Source organism: Vulpes vulpes, chromosome 8, assembly GCF_048418805.1.
Source record: "Vulpes vulpes isolate BD-2025 chromosome 8, VulVul3, whole genome shotgun sequence".
Lineage (NCBI taxonomy): Eukaryota > Metazoa > Chordata > Mammalia > Carnivora > Canidae > Vulpes > Vulpes vulpes.
The window spans coordinates 53,243,447-53,260,442 of NC_132787.1; the positions used below are offsets into that span (position 1 = coordinate 53,243,447).

At 36.7% G+C, this 16,996-nt stretch overlaps 1 protein-coding gene across 2 annotated transcripts in view; it reads left to right on the plus strand.

The window, feature by feature from the left end:
• The window catches only part of RNF115 (ring finger protein 115), a 76,351-nt gene that overhangs the window by 32,415 nt on the left and 26,940 nt on the right, over positions 1 to 16,996 (plus strand). For both annotated transcript variants that reach the window (XM_025983065.2, XM_025983064.2), the window contains one exon: positions 12,412 to 12,623. In XM_025983065.2, coding sequence (XP_025838850.1) covers positions 12,412 to 12,623 — 212 coding nt within the window. The remainder of the gene's footprint in view (positions 1 to 12,411; positions 12,624 to 16,996) is intronic.

Consider the following 16,996-nt stretch of genomic DNA (forward strand, 5'->3'; position numbering starts at 1 on the left):
TTCAGTCAGGGTTGCTTGTACAAAGAAGAGGTTATTTTCTGAATTCTTAAAATACTAGATATGTTAGAAGAGCCTTAGTCCAAGCAAAACTTTTAACAAAATCAGTATTGATTTAAAACAATTTTTTTATAAGTGGATCTGGAGTGGAGAGATAGAGTGGGTGAAGTTAGAGTGAGGATGGGAGAAGGGTTACCAGTTAAATGGGAACTTTGAGTATCATGTGAGGGTCATTGGAGAATGAATCTAAAAGTATTGCTAGCAGTTTATAGAAAGGAAGGATATTGCTGTATAGAGGTTCCTGATGGTAACATGGGGAATTGAGCCCATGTCTACCTTAGGGTTTCATTGATTACTGGAAAGCTTCTGACTATGACCTTGTACCTGTGAGACATCTGATCCTAGAGTCTCAGCTTACCTAAATGGATCACTTCAGTGCAAGAGTGGCTGTGGCTGCTGCCTCCAATTAGCAGAAAATAGATGGCTTCCTGGAAACAGAACTCCCAGGTATACCACAAGAGGGTAGGGTGCTCTGAGCAGTCTGGTTTATGTTTATTTAAATAAAATTTCTTTCTTTCTTTTTTTTTTTTTAGATTTTATTTATTTATTTGAGGGAATGCACGGGCAATTGAGAAAGAGAGCATGAGCTGAGAGGAGAGGGAGAAGCAGACTCCCACTGAGCAGGTAGCCTGATTTGGGGCTATATCCCAGGACCCTGGGATCATGACCTGAGCTGAAGGCAGATGCTTAACTGACTGAGCCACCCAGGCGCCCCTAAATAAAATTTGTTTTGGTACACGATGTAGCATTATAATGACAATAAAAAGGTATTAAAAACATCTGAAGTCCCACTATTCCAAGCGCTCCTTTTCTCCACACATTTCCTTTCAGGATTTATCTTGAGTCATTGGTACCAAAGATTCTATAACAATAGTAAGATTTTTTAAAAATGAAAAATTTGTGTCCTCATTATCTTATTTTAGCTTTATGTTTTTGCATGTATTTTACATTTTTTGCATGCATGATTATGTAACGGTTTTCAGAGGCATTCACAGAGTATACCATATTGTATTTCTGCTTTTTAACATTTAATAGGATTATGTCAAACATCTTTTTTGTCTCTTTGTCGTTAAAAGAATTATAAATTTTATGAGTTCATATTGTTTTATGTTTGTACTGTACTTATTAAACTGTTATCTTAAACATGTCTGGTTATATGTTATAGTTGATTGTTGATTGTATCTCTTCTCTCCACCTCTGAATCTAGAACACATTGAGAAATATAGAAGCCAGACAGATGGATATAAAAATTTAGCTTTATTCAATCTAGTAAAAAGAAGTTAAAGATTGTAAATCATTCTTCTTCAGGCTAACCATCCTTTATATGTTTTGCTATTGTCAGTCTCTTTTTTTTTTTTTTTTTAATTTTTTTATTTATTTATGATAGTCACAGAGAGAGAGAGAGAGGCAGAGACACAGGCGGAGGGAGAAGCAGGCTCCATGCACCGGGAGCCTGATGTGGGATTCGATCCTGGTTCTCCAGGATCGCGCCCTGGGCCAAAGGCAGGCGCCAAACCGCTGCGCCACCCAGGGATCCCGCTATTGTCAGTCTCAACCAGAGAGCTTGCACTCAGATCCCTGGTAGAGTTTGGGTTCTTTGAGCAGTTGCAACCTGGCTTGAATGTTAAAGTTTGAATTAATTCAACCAAATCTTTCATATGTTTCATTTTTTAGTATGAAGACTTAAACAGGCTCATTTCACGGTACATACTTCATATCCAGTCAGTTTGGAAATGTCAAGTGAAACTTCTGAGCTTTTCACAGTTGTTCAAAAAATAACTCTGTTTCCATAATTGAGTGCATACTAAGTTCACACCAATAATGCTGTTGTCAAGCAAGGACCACAAACTTAATGATAACTAAAGGAAGAAGGGTAAAAAAATATTCTTGGTGTCAGCTTTGCCAGTTTTCTGTTCAGTGAGTGCCAGTTGCCCAGAGTTCATGGCTTGTAAATTTAAACTCATTTGGGAAAAGGTACCTTTCAAGAAATTGTTTGTGGCACAGTGTTTATATTACTGGAGGAATAGGGGATTGTATATCATATTTCTCTTTGTGAATGGCATTTGAGCTCTATATTTTGGTAAAATTTAGGAATTTGCCATGGTTGCAACCATAGTTTTGAGATTTCTTTTTGAGGGCCCTTTTTTGCCTAGGCAGTATATTATAAAACTTCTGAATTTCCATTTACTTTTAAGTCGTATATTCCAAGCACCCCTGAGTTGATTTGAGGATGAGTTTCTTACTTTCAGTTATCCTCTCTGCTCCTTATAATCATTTTAATGTTTATTATTTTTTTTTAAAAAACTCTTCCAGTTTTTCCTTAATTTATTAAACAAATCCATTTCTAGGAGACCTTTTAAAGTTATAGGTCTTTTATTTTTTATTATTTTAAAATTTATTTAGTCATGAGAGACACACAGAGGCAGAGGCATAGGCAGAAGGAGAAGCAGGCTCCCTATGGGAAGCCCAATGCTGGACTTGGGACTCGAATTACAGGACCCCAGGATCACGACCTGAGCCAAAGGCAGACGCTCAACCACTGAGCCACCCAGGCATCCATTTTAAATTTTTTTTTTCATTTTTAATTTTTTAAAAAAGAATTTACTTATTTGAGAGAGAATAGGGGAAGAGGGAGAAGCAGGTTCCCTTTTGAGCAGAGGACTTCCCCCACCCCCCAACATGGGGCTTGATTCTCAGAACCTTGGGATCATGACCTGAGCTGAAGGCAGATGCTTCACTGACTGAGCCACCCACGCACTCAGTATAGGTCTTTTAAATTGTCCTCTTAGCTTTTAGTTTTACAATAATTTTATTCAACCTTCCATTTACCTCTAAGTAGAAGCTTTGTTTCTGTGCTACATGGGATCCCCATACTACTTTGCCTGTTTGCTAATAAAAACTATCTCAAGATGAAGATATAGTTTAGGTGTTCAGTATCTAAAAACCAAGCATCAAAAGTGTGAGCCTCTCTAAAAAGTTCTTTTGGGTTCGTACACACTTCAAAATAAGATAAAGAGGTGTTTGGAGCTGCTAATCTAATTCCATTTAACTCTGCTGCCGATAGCAGATTAAAGGTAGAATGCATCTATAGCCGTTATAACCATATAATAACCATATAATTATCTTCCAAAATGGGATACTTGTGAAAAGTTATACTAAAAATAATAAAAACTTTATAATTTTGTGGAAATTTATTTATTGGCCCAAAGATCAGTTTTGTTATGTTGGTGGATTTGTTAAACAATTGTGTTCAAACACTTTTTGAAAATAAAATTCTAGCAGGGGCATCTGGCTGGCTCAGTCAGAAGAGCATGTGAGTCTTGATCTCAGGGTTGTGAGTTTGAGCCCCATATTGGGTACAGAGATTACTTAAACAAACTTAACCCCCCCAATTCTAAAAAATAAAAGCAACTTAGTCCTTAAAACCCAACAGAGATATTACAAGAACAGAAAACTATGGACCAGTATCTTCTCATGAACATAGATGTGAAAGCCCTAAACAAAATTTTAGCAAATAGAACACAACAGTATATAAGAAGAGTTAGATATGCTCAAATGGGATTTAGTTCAGAAGTGAAATTTATTTCAGAATGTTAGTTCAACATTTGAAAAATCAAATAACATAATTCACCATGGTACACCATAAAAACCATACAGTCATCTCACTGGATGCCCATAAAGCATTTGACAAAAATCTAACATCAGCTTTTTTTTTTTTTTTTTTTTTTGAGAGAGAGAGAGAGCGAGAGAGCGAGAGAGCGTGCACTTACAGGGGGGTGGTCAGAGGGAGAGAGAGAGAATCTTAAGCAGGCTCCACGCCCAGCACAGAACCCAACATGGGGCTTGATCTCATAACCCTGAGATCATGACCTCAGCTGAAATCCAGAGTTGGATGCTTAACTGACTGAGCCACCCAGGTGCACCAACATCAATTTTTGATAAAAACTCTCAGCAAACTAAAATAGATGAGAACAGCCTTAATCATCCAAAATCCTACAACTAACATCATAATTGATGGTGAAACACAGTGTTTTTTAGCTAGATCAGGAACAAGACCAGAATGTTTTTTCTTATCACTTGTATTTGACATTCTTTTGGAGGTTCTAGCCAGTGTATGAGGTAAGACAGATAGGTAGAGACAGATGTAAGTGGTATCCAGATTGGAAAGGAAGACATAAAACTGTCTAGTCACAGTTGGCATATTATGTTGAAAACCTGATGGAATCTATAAGAAAGCTATTGAACTAATGAATTTAACAAGGTTACAGGATATAACAAAAACATACAAAATCATTTTTACATATTGGCAACAGTTGAAAAAATACTCAACTTTTACATTGAAGTTAAAAAAATTTACAACAGTATACAGATATGAAATACTTCAAATTTCAGAAAAGATGTATAAGATCTGAACATGGAGAACTACAAAATGTTACTTAGAGAAATTGAAGAACAGCTAAATAAATGGAGAAATATGCCCTACTCAGGATCAACTTAATATTGTTCGGATGTCATTTATAATTCAGTGTAATTCCAGTAAAAATCCCAGGCAGCTTTTTTATAGAAATTGACAAGCAGATTCTAAAATACACTTGAAAATGCAAAGTATGTAGAATAGCTAAAGCTTCTTTGAAAAAAAAGAAAAAAGTTAGAGGACTAATACTACTGATTTCAGAGCTTATTATAAAGCTACAGTGATCAAGACTGTGATGATTGCCACAAAGATCAAAAGACAATAATACTCAGAGTCCAGAAACACAGACATTATGGACAACTGATTTTGACAAAGGTACAAAGGCAATCCAGTAGTAAAAGAATGGCCTCTTAAATGTGCTGAAACAGGGGCACCTTGGTGGCTCAGTGGTTGAGTGTCTGCCTTTAGCTCCGGTCATAATCCTGGGGTCCTGGGATCAAGTCCTGCATCAGGCTCTCCACAGGGAACCTGCTTCTCTCTATACCTGTGTCTCTGCCTCTCTCTCTGTATCTCTCATGAATACATAAATAGAATCTTTAAAATAAAACAAAAGCGTGCTGAAACATTTGTGTATTAACAGTACAACAATATGAGCTTAGATACATAACTTTAAACCGTATATAGAAATTAGCTCAAGAGATGGATAGTAGACCTAAATGTAAAACTTTTTATAACTTGAAGAAGAAAATACAGGAGAAAATCTTTATAACCTTGGGTTAGGCAAAGATTTCTCAGATATGACACCAAAAGCATGATCCATAAAAGAAAAATTAATAAATTGGACATCATCTAAATTTAAAACTTCTACTCTTCTAAGTAAGAATGAAAGGACAAGCCACAGTCTGGGAGAAAATATTTTCAGATCATTTATCTTATAAAGAACTTGTATCCAGGCTATGTAAAGAACTCTTCAAATAGAATAATAAAAAAAAAAACCCATTTTTTGAAAATGAGAAAAGACTCGAACAATTCGCTTCACGAAAAAAGATACACAGATGGCAAATAAGCACACAAAAAATGTTCAACATCAAAAAAAAAAAATGCTCGACATCATTAATCATTAGGAAAATGTAAGTTAAAACCACAACAAAATACCACTGTACAACTATCTTGGATGGCTAAAATTTGAAAGACTGACCCTTGCTAATGGCTGTTGGAACAACTGAAATGGACTGTAAAAATGGTACAATCACTTTAAAAAACACACTAGCTGTTTTTTTTTTAAAGTGCACATATAAATATGTATGCAAATGTTCATAGCAACTAAAAATAGAATAGCTTCTAATAGCTAAAAATTAGAAACATCCCAAATATCCATCCATCAAAGGTAGGTGGATAGACAAATTGTGGTATAGTCATATTATGGAATACTACTTAGCAATATAAAGTGTATGGAATACTACTCACTATAAACCATTGATACATGTAAAAATATGGATGAATGTCAAAATAATTGAGTAAAAGAAGCCGGAGTACGTACAATGTGATCTTTTTTTACATGCAATTCTAGAAAATACAAAATTCTAGAAAATGCAAACCAGAGAAATACCAATGAATGCTTAGGGTCAGGCGAGGCAGGAGGAAGGGATTACCTAGGGACACTAGAAAACTTTTAGAAGTGATGAGTGTTCCGTATCTTGATTTAATGTTTTCATCAAGTTGCTTGTGAACCTTTTCAAAATGGTACTCTCAATTCATTGATCTCTGTGAGACTATAATGTTTTTTAAGATATAATTCATATACCTTGTAATTTAACCTTTTAAAGTGTACAAGTCAGTGGTTTTAGTATATTCACAGTGTACAACCATCCCCACTAATTCCAGAACTTCTTTATCACCCCCAAAAGTAACCCTGTATCTATTAGTAGTCACTCCTTTTTTCTCCCCAGTTTCCCAGTGCTAGGCAACTACTAAAATTCTCTGTGGATTTGCCTATTTGGAACATTTTGTATAAGTCATACATTATGTGACCTTTGTGATCGTTTTCTGTCACTTACCATATTCTTTGCAAGGTTCGTTCATGTTGTAGCATGTATTAGTACTTTATTCTTTTATGGCTACATAATATTTTAGTTGTATGGATATAGTACTGCATTTTGTTTATTCACTCATCAGTTGGTGGGCATTTGGTTGTTTACACTATGTAGCTGTTATGAATAAGGAATATTTGTGTATAAATGTTAGTGTGAACATATGTTTTCTTAAATAACTAGGTGTGAAGTTGCTGGGTCTTATGGTAACTCTGTTTAGCTTTTGAAGAATAGACCATAATATTTTAAGAGAGGCTAGTGTGATCATGGTTAGCTAATAGCAAATTCTGCTAAATGGAAAGTATTGTCCATCCTGTTTTTAATATTGAAATCTATAAATAATTCACATGTATTTTCAGAAGCATTGTCTTTTTACCTCCATCAGAGTAACATTTCAGTTTTTCAAGCAAAACTTGTCAAATAAACAATCTCTCTGAAGCATTTGGATGTTTACCAAAACTTTGTAATAGTATTCTCTGATTTTACTTATGTAAGCCATGTTCTAAATACCCAGTTTTATGTATGAACTATTTTTTTTCTGATACCTTCTAAGTCTTCTTAGAGGCAAATGACGTGAAGCTGTTCATATACTTAGTGATGATTTGATATAAATTTATGTAGTGTGCTTTTTATCCTGTGTTCTGTGGCCAGGCAGTACTATTATTTTGGGACAAATACATTGATAGCTATTATTTGTCTGTGGTTATTACATTTGTGGCTTCCAAACAAGTAGCAAAATGCCTCATGCTGATGTTGAAGTTGCTTTTATTTTTATTTATTTTTTAAAGGATTTTATTTATTCATGAGAGACACAGAGAGAGAGGCAGAGACATAGACAGAGGGAAAGGTGGAGACATAGACAGACGGAGAAGCAGGCTTCTCATAGGGAGCCCAATGTGGGACTCCATTCCCGACCCAGGATCACACCCTGAGCTGAAGACAGACGCTCAACCACTGAGTCACCCAGGTGTTCCTGAAGTTGATTTTAAACTTGGGTTCCTTCAGGATTTCACATGTATTAGGTATGATAACAATTTGCATAATCATCAATACAGATTATTGATATTATGATCTTGGTGCTTGATTTTTCTTCTAGTCAAAAAATTTGAATACATAGTTTTTTTTTTTTTAATTTTATCCATTTTTGTTTTAATTTTTATTTATTTATGATAGTCACAGAGAGAGAGAGAGAGAGAGAGGCAGAGACACAGGCAGAGGAAGAAGCAGGCTCCATGCACCGGGAGCCTGATGTGGGATTCGATCCCGGGTCTCCAGGATCGCGCCCTGGGCCAAAGGCAGGCGCCAAACCGTTGCGCCACCCAGGGATCCCGAATACATAGTTTTTACGTTAATTATAATGATTGCTTTGAAGAGTTCTGTAAGCAAACTTTGTGGAACTTTATTCACATAGTCAGGGAATTGTACATTTCCTATAGTTAGTAAATGAGATGGATGATGGAAAACATGGAGGGGATCATAATTTTTCACTTATTAAAGGCAAGTATAGTTTTCGATATTTAAATGTTGCATTTACTTGGAATTTGGGGTCAAGAAAAACTTTGTGTTATAGACCACTTTTCAGACCAGAAACTAGTGATCTTTACTAGAGGGGGGCTGTTGCCAGAAAAGAAAGGAAAGTAAGTATGATATGATAAGTACGAATGGCAGTTAAAATGAAAAGGTGCTTTTATCTCATTAGTATTTAGAGAAGTCTTATTGATGTTTTTAGTGTGCATATTTTTCTGTCATCCAATTGAATGTTAGAATTTTTAAGTTATTTAAAAACAGTGTTGGCAAGAGTACAAGACAATGTAAGCTCTTATACTCTGATAGGAGTATAAATTGTTAGAGCCCTTTGGAGGGTAGCTTGATATTATCTAACAAAATTTAAAATGCTTATACTGAGGTGCCTAGGTGGCTCATTGGTTAAACATTTGCCTTTGGCTCAGGTCATAATCTCTGCGACCTAGGATTGCTCAGCAGGGAGTCTGCTTCTCCCCCACCTTTTCCTCCCCCACTCCCACTTGTGTGTGTGCTCACTCTCTGTCTAATAAATAAAAATAAAAAAATAAAGTGCTTATACCCAGTAATTCTATTTCTGTGCTACAGGATGTCCCTATGAAAAAGAATGCTTCCTCTGATATATTTTATGGGGCTAGGATAACCTTATAGCAAAACCAGACAAGGATAGTACACAAACGGAAATTAGAGGCCAATTCATTCATAAACATAGATGCAGAAATTCACCCAAACCCCAGAAAATAATGCAGCAATGTATTATAAACCAACTTGTATTCATTCTAAGAATTCAAGGTCAGGTTAATATTAAAAGCTAGAAGTCAGTGATGACATTTTGAAGTGCTGAAAGAATAAACTGCCAACCAGGAATTCAAAATCAGGCAAAAGTATCTTTTAAGAATGAAAGAGAAATTAAGACATTCCCAGATAAACAGCATTTTAGGGATTTCATTGCTGATAGACCTTCCATACAAGAAATGCTCAAGGGAATCTTTCAGACTGACTGCAGACCTATTGAATTTTCTGGAGTAGGGCTAAAGAATATGCATTTTAAATAAACCCTCCTAGTTATTCTTATACACCAGAAACAAAAACTTTACAATGAGATATCATTTTCTGGCTAGCAGATTGGTAAAAACTAAAAGCAAAAACAAGCCCTGTAACATCTAGCGCTTGCCAGGATTTGGTACAATGGCAACTCTTGGTGGATGTGTGAATTGATAATTACTTTGCAAAACAATTTGGCATTACCTAGTAAAGTTGAAGATACATAAACCATATAAAGTTGTACAGACCGCTAAATGGAGAGACTCTTATATCTTTACAGCAGAATGACACATATACGAATGTTCATACTGGCTGTGATAGCAAAAACCTGGAAACAATCTAGATATTTATTGAGAGAAGAAAAGATTTAAAAAAGTGCAGTATAAAAATGCATTTGAAAATGAATGCACCAGTACGTGCAACCAAAAAAGAAAGTGCTTTCAAAAGGCACTTCCGTAATTCACAAGTCACATCTTATTAGGGATATATACATTTCTAATAAAACTATAAAGGAAAGCAAGGGGATGATGAAAAATTGTGGGTAGTGGTTAACTCTGGAGGTTGGCGCAGGGAGGGACACACAGTGTTTCAGTGGCTTTAATGATGTGAAGTAAGAGATGGTTACATGGGTATATGTTTTCTTTTTTTTTTTTTTTTAAGATTTTATTTGTTTATTCATTTGAGATATAGAAAGAGACAGGCAGAGGGGAGAAGCAGGCTCCATGCAGGGAGCCCGATATGGGACTCGATCCTGGAATACCCGGATCACACCCCAAGTTGAAGGCAGACGCTCAACCGCTGAGCCACCAAGACATCCCTATATTTTATTTTCTTATACCTCTTTTATTATGTTTTACATGTATCAAATACTAGATACGATAAAGATGTTGAAGACAACATAGAATATAAAACATCCATATTATGCTGCTATTGAAAAGAATGATAGGATTTTGTGTGTTCTGAGTCAGTGCAAGCCTTTTTTCCTGTATGGCTTTTATCCCTGTCTAATATCTACAGTTTCCTTTGCCTTCCCTTTGAGGGAAGGGATAGTATCTTTTCCCACTTAAAAATGAAATCCTTTGGGGCAAAGTTTTTTTTTTTCTTTTTTTTTTTTGGTAACATCTTATTCATTGTTATATCTTAAACAGTTCCCAGAAAGTGATTGGGACACGGTACATGCTAAATAAGCATGTGTTGAATGAAAGAATGTATGTGTGTGTGTTAAAGATTGGAATTCTACACACAAAATTAACCCCTGGATAGGAGGGTAGAATTAGGGGTAGAGATTGGTCATGGCTGAATGAATCGAGACTGTATTGCATTTCCTATTTTATATTGTGTTTACATTTTTGTAATATGTTTACTGTGTATTTTTTAATTAAAAAGGGAGGAAACATCCTTAAAAATCAAAAATCAAAATATAAACTGGAAAAAACAACGTTATTGACAAACCTAAACAAAGTTCTTAATTTTAAGAATTCTATTTGACAAATTATTGGAAGTTAGAGTTGAGACCATAGTGGGCTCAACTTTAACATGTAGCTGGCAGCTGACCCCTTTCCTGCGTGTTTCTAGAGGAGACTGTTGTTGGTTTGGGTCTCTGGAAGAAACGATCAGTTTGGAGCAGAGAGGCTATGAGGATTTTAAGACCTAAGATAATATGCTGAGCAGTTTTGTGTCCCTGTTATTATATACACTTAAAACCTTTTTCTATTTGACTTAAAACTTTGAAATGAAACAAAACAAAAAGACCAGGATGTGACCAGGATTATGTTCTTGGTTGGACCAAGTGAAATAAGTAGTGTTCTATGGAACTCTTAAAATACCTGGTGTACTGATAAATAAAATTTAAATTATTTTAGTGGTGGTTGGTTTGTTTCCATTCATCCTTTGTTAAATAATTCCTTTTTTTTAAAAAAAATTTTTTTAAAAGATTTTATTGATTTATTTGAGACAGAGAAAGAGAGCACAAGTAGGGAGGAGGATCAGAGGAAGAGGGAGAGGCAGACTCCCCGCTAAGCAGGGAGCCCAATGTGGGGCTCGATCCCAGAGCCCTGGGACCATGACCTGAGCCAAAGGCAGACATTTAACCGACTGAGTCACCCAGGTGCCCCTGTTAAATAATTCCAAACACACAAATCCCCATTCTTCTCCCTACATCCCTAACAACACCCTTTTTAAAATTTATTTATTTATTTATTTATTTATTTATTTATTTATTTATTTATTTTATTCATTCATTCATTCATTCATTCATTCATGAGAGACACAGGCAGAGGGAGAAGCAGGCTCCATGCAGGGAGCCCAATGCAGGACTCGATCCCAGATCCCAGGATCATGACTTGAGCCAAGGGCAGATGCTCAAACTGCTAAGCCACCCAGGTGTCCCCCAACAACACCCTTTTAATGATAAAATAAAAATACATACAACTGAATAATCTTACCAGACATTTCTGCACTGCTTTGGCAGCGCTTTGACAGTGCCCCTTTCTGATGCAGCTTCTAGGTCGATAGAAGTATTTTGTAGATCTCTGTCTCCACTTTGTGGTAATTATGCTTTTTTAAAAAGTGTATAAATACATCCATTTTACTTAAATCTTAGATTTTATATAGTAAAAATGTGGATGTTATTTGTGACAAAGTACAAGAATATGAAGATCCAAATGATTGTGCTTAGGACAGAAATCCGTGATCATGTCTGGCTCACATTTTTACCTCAGAAGGGGAAACTGGTCAGAGGCATGTGCATATGAGCTCAGTGCTAAGGAAAGGATCCAGCTGTTGGGTTGTTTCTGTATGAAGGAAATTAAGTGGGATCCCTGGGTGGCGCAGTGGTTTAGCACCTGCCTTTGGCCCAGGGCGCGATCCTGGAGACCCGGGATCGAATCCCACGTCGGGCTCCCGGTGAAGGAGCCTGCTTCTCCCTCTGCCTGTGTCTCTGCCTTTCTCTCTCTCTCACTGTGTGCCTATCATAAATAAATTAAAAAAAAAAATTAAAAAAAAGAAGGAAATTAAGTTTCTCAGTATGTAAGTGCCCCTCCTCCACACGTACACACACACACACACACACACACACACACAATGCCTGCACTTGAAAGACATCTATTTTCTCTTCCATGAAATTGGGGAAATGTACACTTCTTAAGTTTGGAGCTGCTGAATTTCAAAGTGTTAAAGATTATTCCAGAAAATTTTCCCCTCTTTTTTCAGTATTTATTCTTACCATTTCCTCTTTCTTCTGATCTTTAAACCAGTAACATGTTGTTTATTTCTGGTTTTTACTAGCTCTGGGAGCATTTGGACCACACGATGTTTTTTCCAGATTTTAGACCATTTCTAAGTAGTAATCCACTGGACCAAGATAATAGAACCAATGAGAGGGGTCACCAAACTCACACTGACTTCTGGGGACCAAGTCGGCCTCCACGGCTGCCAATGACTCGAAGATACAGATCGCGAGGAAGTACTCGTCCCGATAGATCCCCAGCTATTGAAGGGTGAGTTTTTTCTTTAAGTTCTCTTTAAGGGTAGTTTCAGCGAAGGACATATTGGCATGATGTAATCTCTATAAGGTTCTCATACTTGTTACCTTTATGGACAAGATAGAGATACATATAAACAGAATGAAGGTGAAGTTAAACTGAATGTTTCTTAACTGTGACTAGTTAACAAGTCATGATAAATTAAAGGATGCTAAAACTAATGATACAGGTCTCTGGTTAATTTTATTGTCTCAGATTAATATATAGGTTATACATTTGTTTTTCAATATTTCAGAAGATACTAAAAGGGAAATCCAATATATGGGATGTCATTAGGATTCAGAAAGACCTCAGCAGATTGGAGCAATGGAGTTAGTACAAAATTTAATAGGAATAAATACCGAGTCGTGTGACTGTAAAAACATTCATGCAACAAATGTTTATTCAGTGTCTTTTATGCTGGAAGACTTGTATTAGACATTAGGGATACAGTGGTGGGCAAAATAGATGCTGGCTTTTGATCCCATAAAGCCCATTTTGTAGGAATAATAAACATTAATTTTTAAAAATGCTTGACATATGCATAGGATAGTACTTCATTCTTTATCAGCTTATTTATACATATAAATTAGTATTTGCTATTGCTTTTTTTTTTTTTTGCTATTGCTATCTTTTTTTTTTTAAGTGTTTTTTTTTTTAATTTTTATTTATTTATGATAGTCACAGAGAGAGAGAGAGAGAGGCAGAGACACAGGCGGAGGAAGAAGCAGGCTCCATGCACCGGGAGCCTGATGTGGGATTCGATCCCAGGTCTCCAGGATCGCGCCCTGGGCCAAAGACAGGCGCCAAACCGCTGCGCCACCCAGGGATCCCTTAAGATTTTATTTATTTGAATCGCTTCTTGGCCTCTTGGCTAAGATCAAGTGAAGATTTTATTTATTTGAGAGAAAGAGAGAGAGAGAGGCGCGTGCACAAGCAGGGGAGGGGCAGATGGAGAGGGAGAAGCAGGCTTCCCATTGAGCAGAGGAGCCTGACGTGGGTCCCCTGAAACCTGAGATCATGACCTGAGCCAAAGATAGATGCTTCACTGACTGAGCCACCAAGGTGCCCCTGCTATTCTCATTTTATATAAGAATAAACTGAGAGAGAAATAAAATAACTTGGATCAGTGGTAGATCCAGGATTTGTTTGAATCCAGGGATATATGAATCTAGTGCTATAGGGCAGTCACTAGCCACATGGGATTATATCAATTTAAATTAATTAAAAGTTAATAAAACTCAAAATTCTTTATTCACAGTAGCCACATTTCAAAGGTTCAGTAACCACAGATTACAGCTGGTAGTTACCATATTTTATAGCACAGATTATAGAACATTTCCATTATCTTAGCAGGGCCTATTGAACAGTACTGTTCTAGAGCCTACACTCCTTCACATACATAAAGCTTCTAGATTTTACTGTTAATAGCTTACTGTACTTGCTTTATCACATATCTGTCGATCTATTTGTCCATTAGTTCATATCATGTCTTATGAATTTCTTTTTTTTTTTAAGATTTAATTGTTTTAGAGGGGGGAGGGGCAGAAGGAGAGAATCTTTTTTTTTTTTTTTTATGATAGTCACACACACACACACACACACAGAGGCAGAGACACAGGCAGAGGGAGAAGCAGGCTCCATGCACCGGGAGCCCGACGTGGGACTCGATCCCGGGTCTCCAGGATAATGCCCTGGGCCAAAGGCAGGCGCCAAACCGCTGCGCCACCCAGGGATCCCCTGTCTTATGAATTTCAAAAGTAGTTGTAAACATTTCTTCTTAGGACAATAATAGGATATAGGAAATTTGATTTAATAGGATTGTCCAGGACAAAAGCCAAAAAATCTTAGACAATTATAATAATATCTGATGCTCAGAGGCAAACCTCTGCCAGTTAAACTGCATGAAAATTACTTTCCTTTCTCTATCTGACATGGACCCCATTGTTGAACTCCTCAGCTACAGTTCATCTAAAATTTTACCTTTTGTGCACTTATTTTCTACCACTCACTAAACTATCAGTTTTGGATCAGTGCTGTGGTCTGCTTTTCCTTGCTCCTCCCCTAAGGGATGGCTGAGTACTGCTGGAGGAAAATCATTAAATATGCTTATTGATGCCCATGGAGCTGGCAAAGTGTATTTAATCTCCATTAGGCTGTCAATGCATTTGATTAGTCTTTTAATTTGCAATTCCCCTCAGGACATATTTTGAACTTCTGCCAAATTTCACTCCAAATTTCCAATCTGGTAGCTAATTCTCGGCAGCTGACTTGTATTCTTCGTTTTGAAAATTGGGGCCTCAGACGTGAACTCCAAAAAACCATGGGTCAGATTTCTTTACATTAATATTTATTTCTCTTTCCAGTCTCCTGAGATGAGGTACCCTTTCTTTGTGTTCAAAGTAACCCCATCAGCCCATGTTTCTGACTCTTTTTTTTTACCTGTTTCTTCTAAAATTTAGTTTCATGCATTTTCATCTCGCTGCTCCCCCATCCCCCACACTTCAGCAACATGGTTTTCAACTCTGGCTGTACATTGGTGCCACTGAAGATATTTTTTAAAATTCTGATACCTGGTCCCTGTCCCCAAGGATTCTGATTTAAGTGTTTTAGGTGAGATCTAAGCACTGATAATTTTTAAAACCTTCTGAGGTTATTCTGATTGCAGCCAGAATTGAGCTAAACCATTGCTTTAGTTACTGCCCAGTCTTATTTCCTTTCTTTTCGGATAAAATTTTCTAAGAGGAGTCTGCATTTACTTTTTGTACTTTCTCATCTCTCATTATTTCTCTACTACCATAATCTAATCTTCCTTTCATGAAAATCCCCGTGTTGCAGAGGTACAGACCCAGTGGATACTTCAGAATCTTTATTGTATGGGTCTGATGTATAAATTCAACATTTCCCCCCCTCGTGAAATTTCTCTGCTTCTCTGACTTCTATGACAGTACATTTACTTGATATACCTCTTCTCTGACTTTCCTTCTTGTGGATATTTCCTAAACATTTGTTTTCCCAAGGTGTTTTCTTCTTTCAACTTCTCCTTAGTCTGCAGCAGACTTCTCATTCTACTTCTCCTTAGTCTGCAACAGTCCCAAATAAACTTTGGGACTTAGTAACATTTTGGGTTGGCTAATTCTTTGCTATGTGGGTGCTCTCCTGTATGTTACAAGATACTTAGCTGCATCCCTGGCTTCTGTCTACTATCTGTAGAGTAAAGCCCTATTACCCTCCCAGTTATGACAACCAGAACTGTTATCAAATGTTGCCAAATATCCCTTGAGGGAGCAAAATTGTTCCTGGTTGAGAACCACTACTCTATAAATTCTCTCTGGCCATTCCTAAGTTATCTCACTATTCTGATAATCACCTATATACTAAAGATTCCCAGGTCTATTTCTGTTTTGACCTTTCCCCCTAATTTGAGACTTGAATATATAACCTCTTGTTAGGCATTTCCATCTGGATGTTCCATAGATACTCCAAACCCACCAAGATGGAAGCTAAACTGAATCGTTTTTCTTTTTCTGATTTTGATTGGAGGTACCACTCTCTGCTTATTTAAGAAACTGAGGCATTAACCTAGAATCTTTTCTTTTTCCCACTCAGATCTCCCATATATACACATCTAGTTAGTCATTAATTCTTACTGATTTTTGTTTTCTATATCTCAGCTCCTATTTTGTCCACCTATAGTTTCCCCTATAGTTCATGTCCACATTTCCTTCAATGTATTACCATTCTTAAATTTTACTCCCATATTACCCTTGCAGGGTTATCTACTTAAATGTTCAAATCTTTATCACTTCCCTGTGTGAAATCCACTGTCATAGGGTCCGTAACTCATATACAAGGTCCTCTATGTTTTTGAACTCTCTCAACCTCTGCAGCCTTGTTTCCTGTCACTTCCTACTTTTCTTTTATTCCACCAATATAAAACTTATCATTCCCTATATACACTATAATGTTTCTAGTTTATTTGCCTTTGCTTAATCTGTTTCCTCTGACAGAAATACCTCTATTGCTTTCTTAACCCAATTTAGTTCTTTAGTGAATTTAGGAAGCCTCTTGTGACCTCAGGACTGTGCCAGAGGCCCTTCTTTGTGCTCTCCCAAAGCACCTCATGCACTTTCCTACTATGGTTGTAACTATACCAGTTGAAGTCATATTAATACTAGTGGCTAGCATTCATGAAGTGTACTATGCCAGTCTTGACATCCATTAGCCCATTTAATGTTCCCCCAAACACTGTGAGATAGGTACTACTGAGGAAAATTGAGATTCTGCTCTATTAGAGTATATTATTAGTTATCTGTGTTGCATAACAAATTATCCTAAAACTTGGTGAC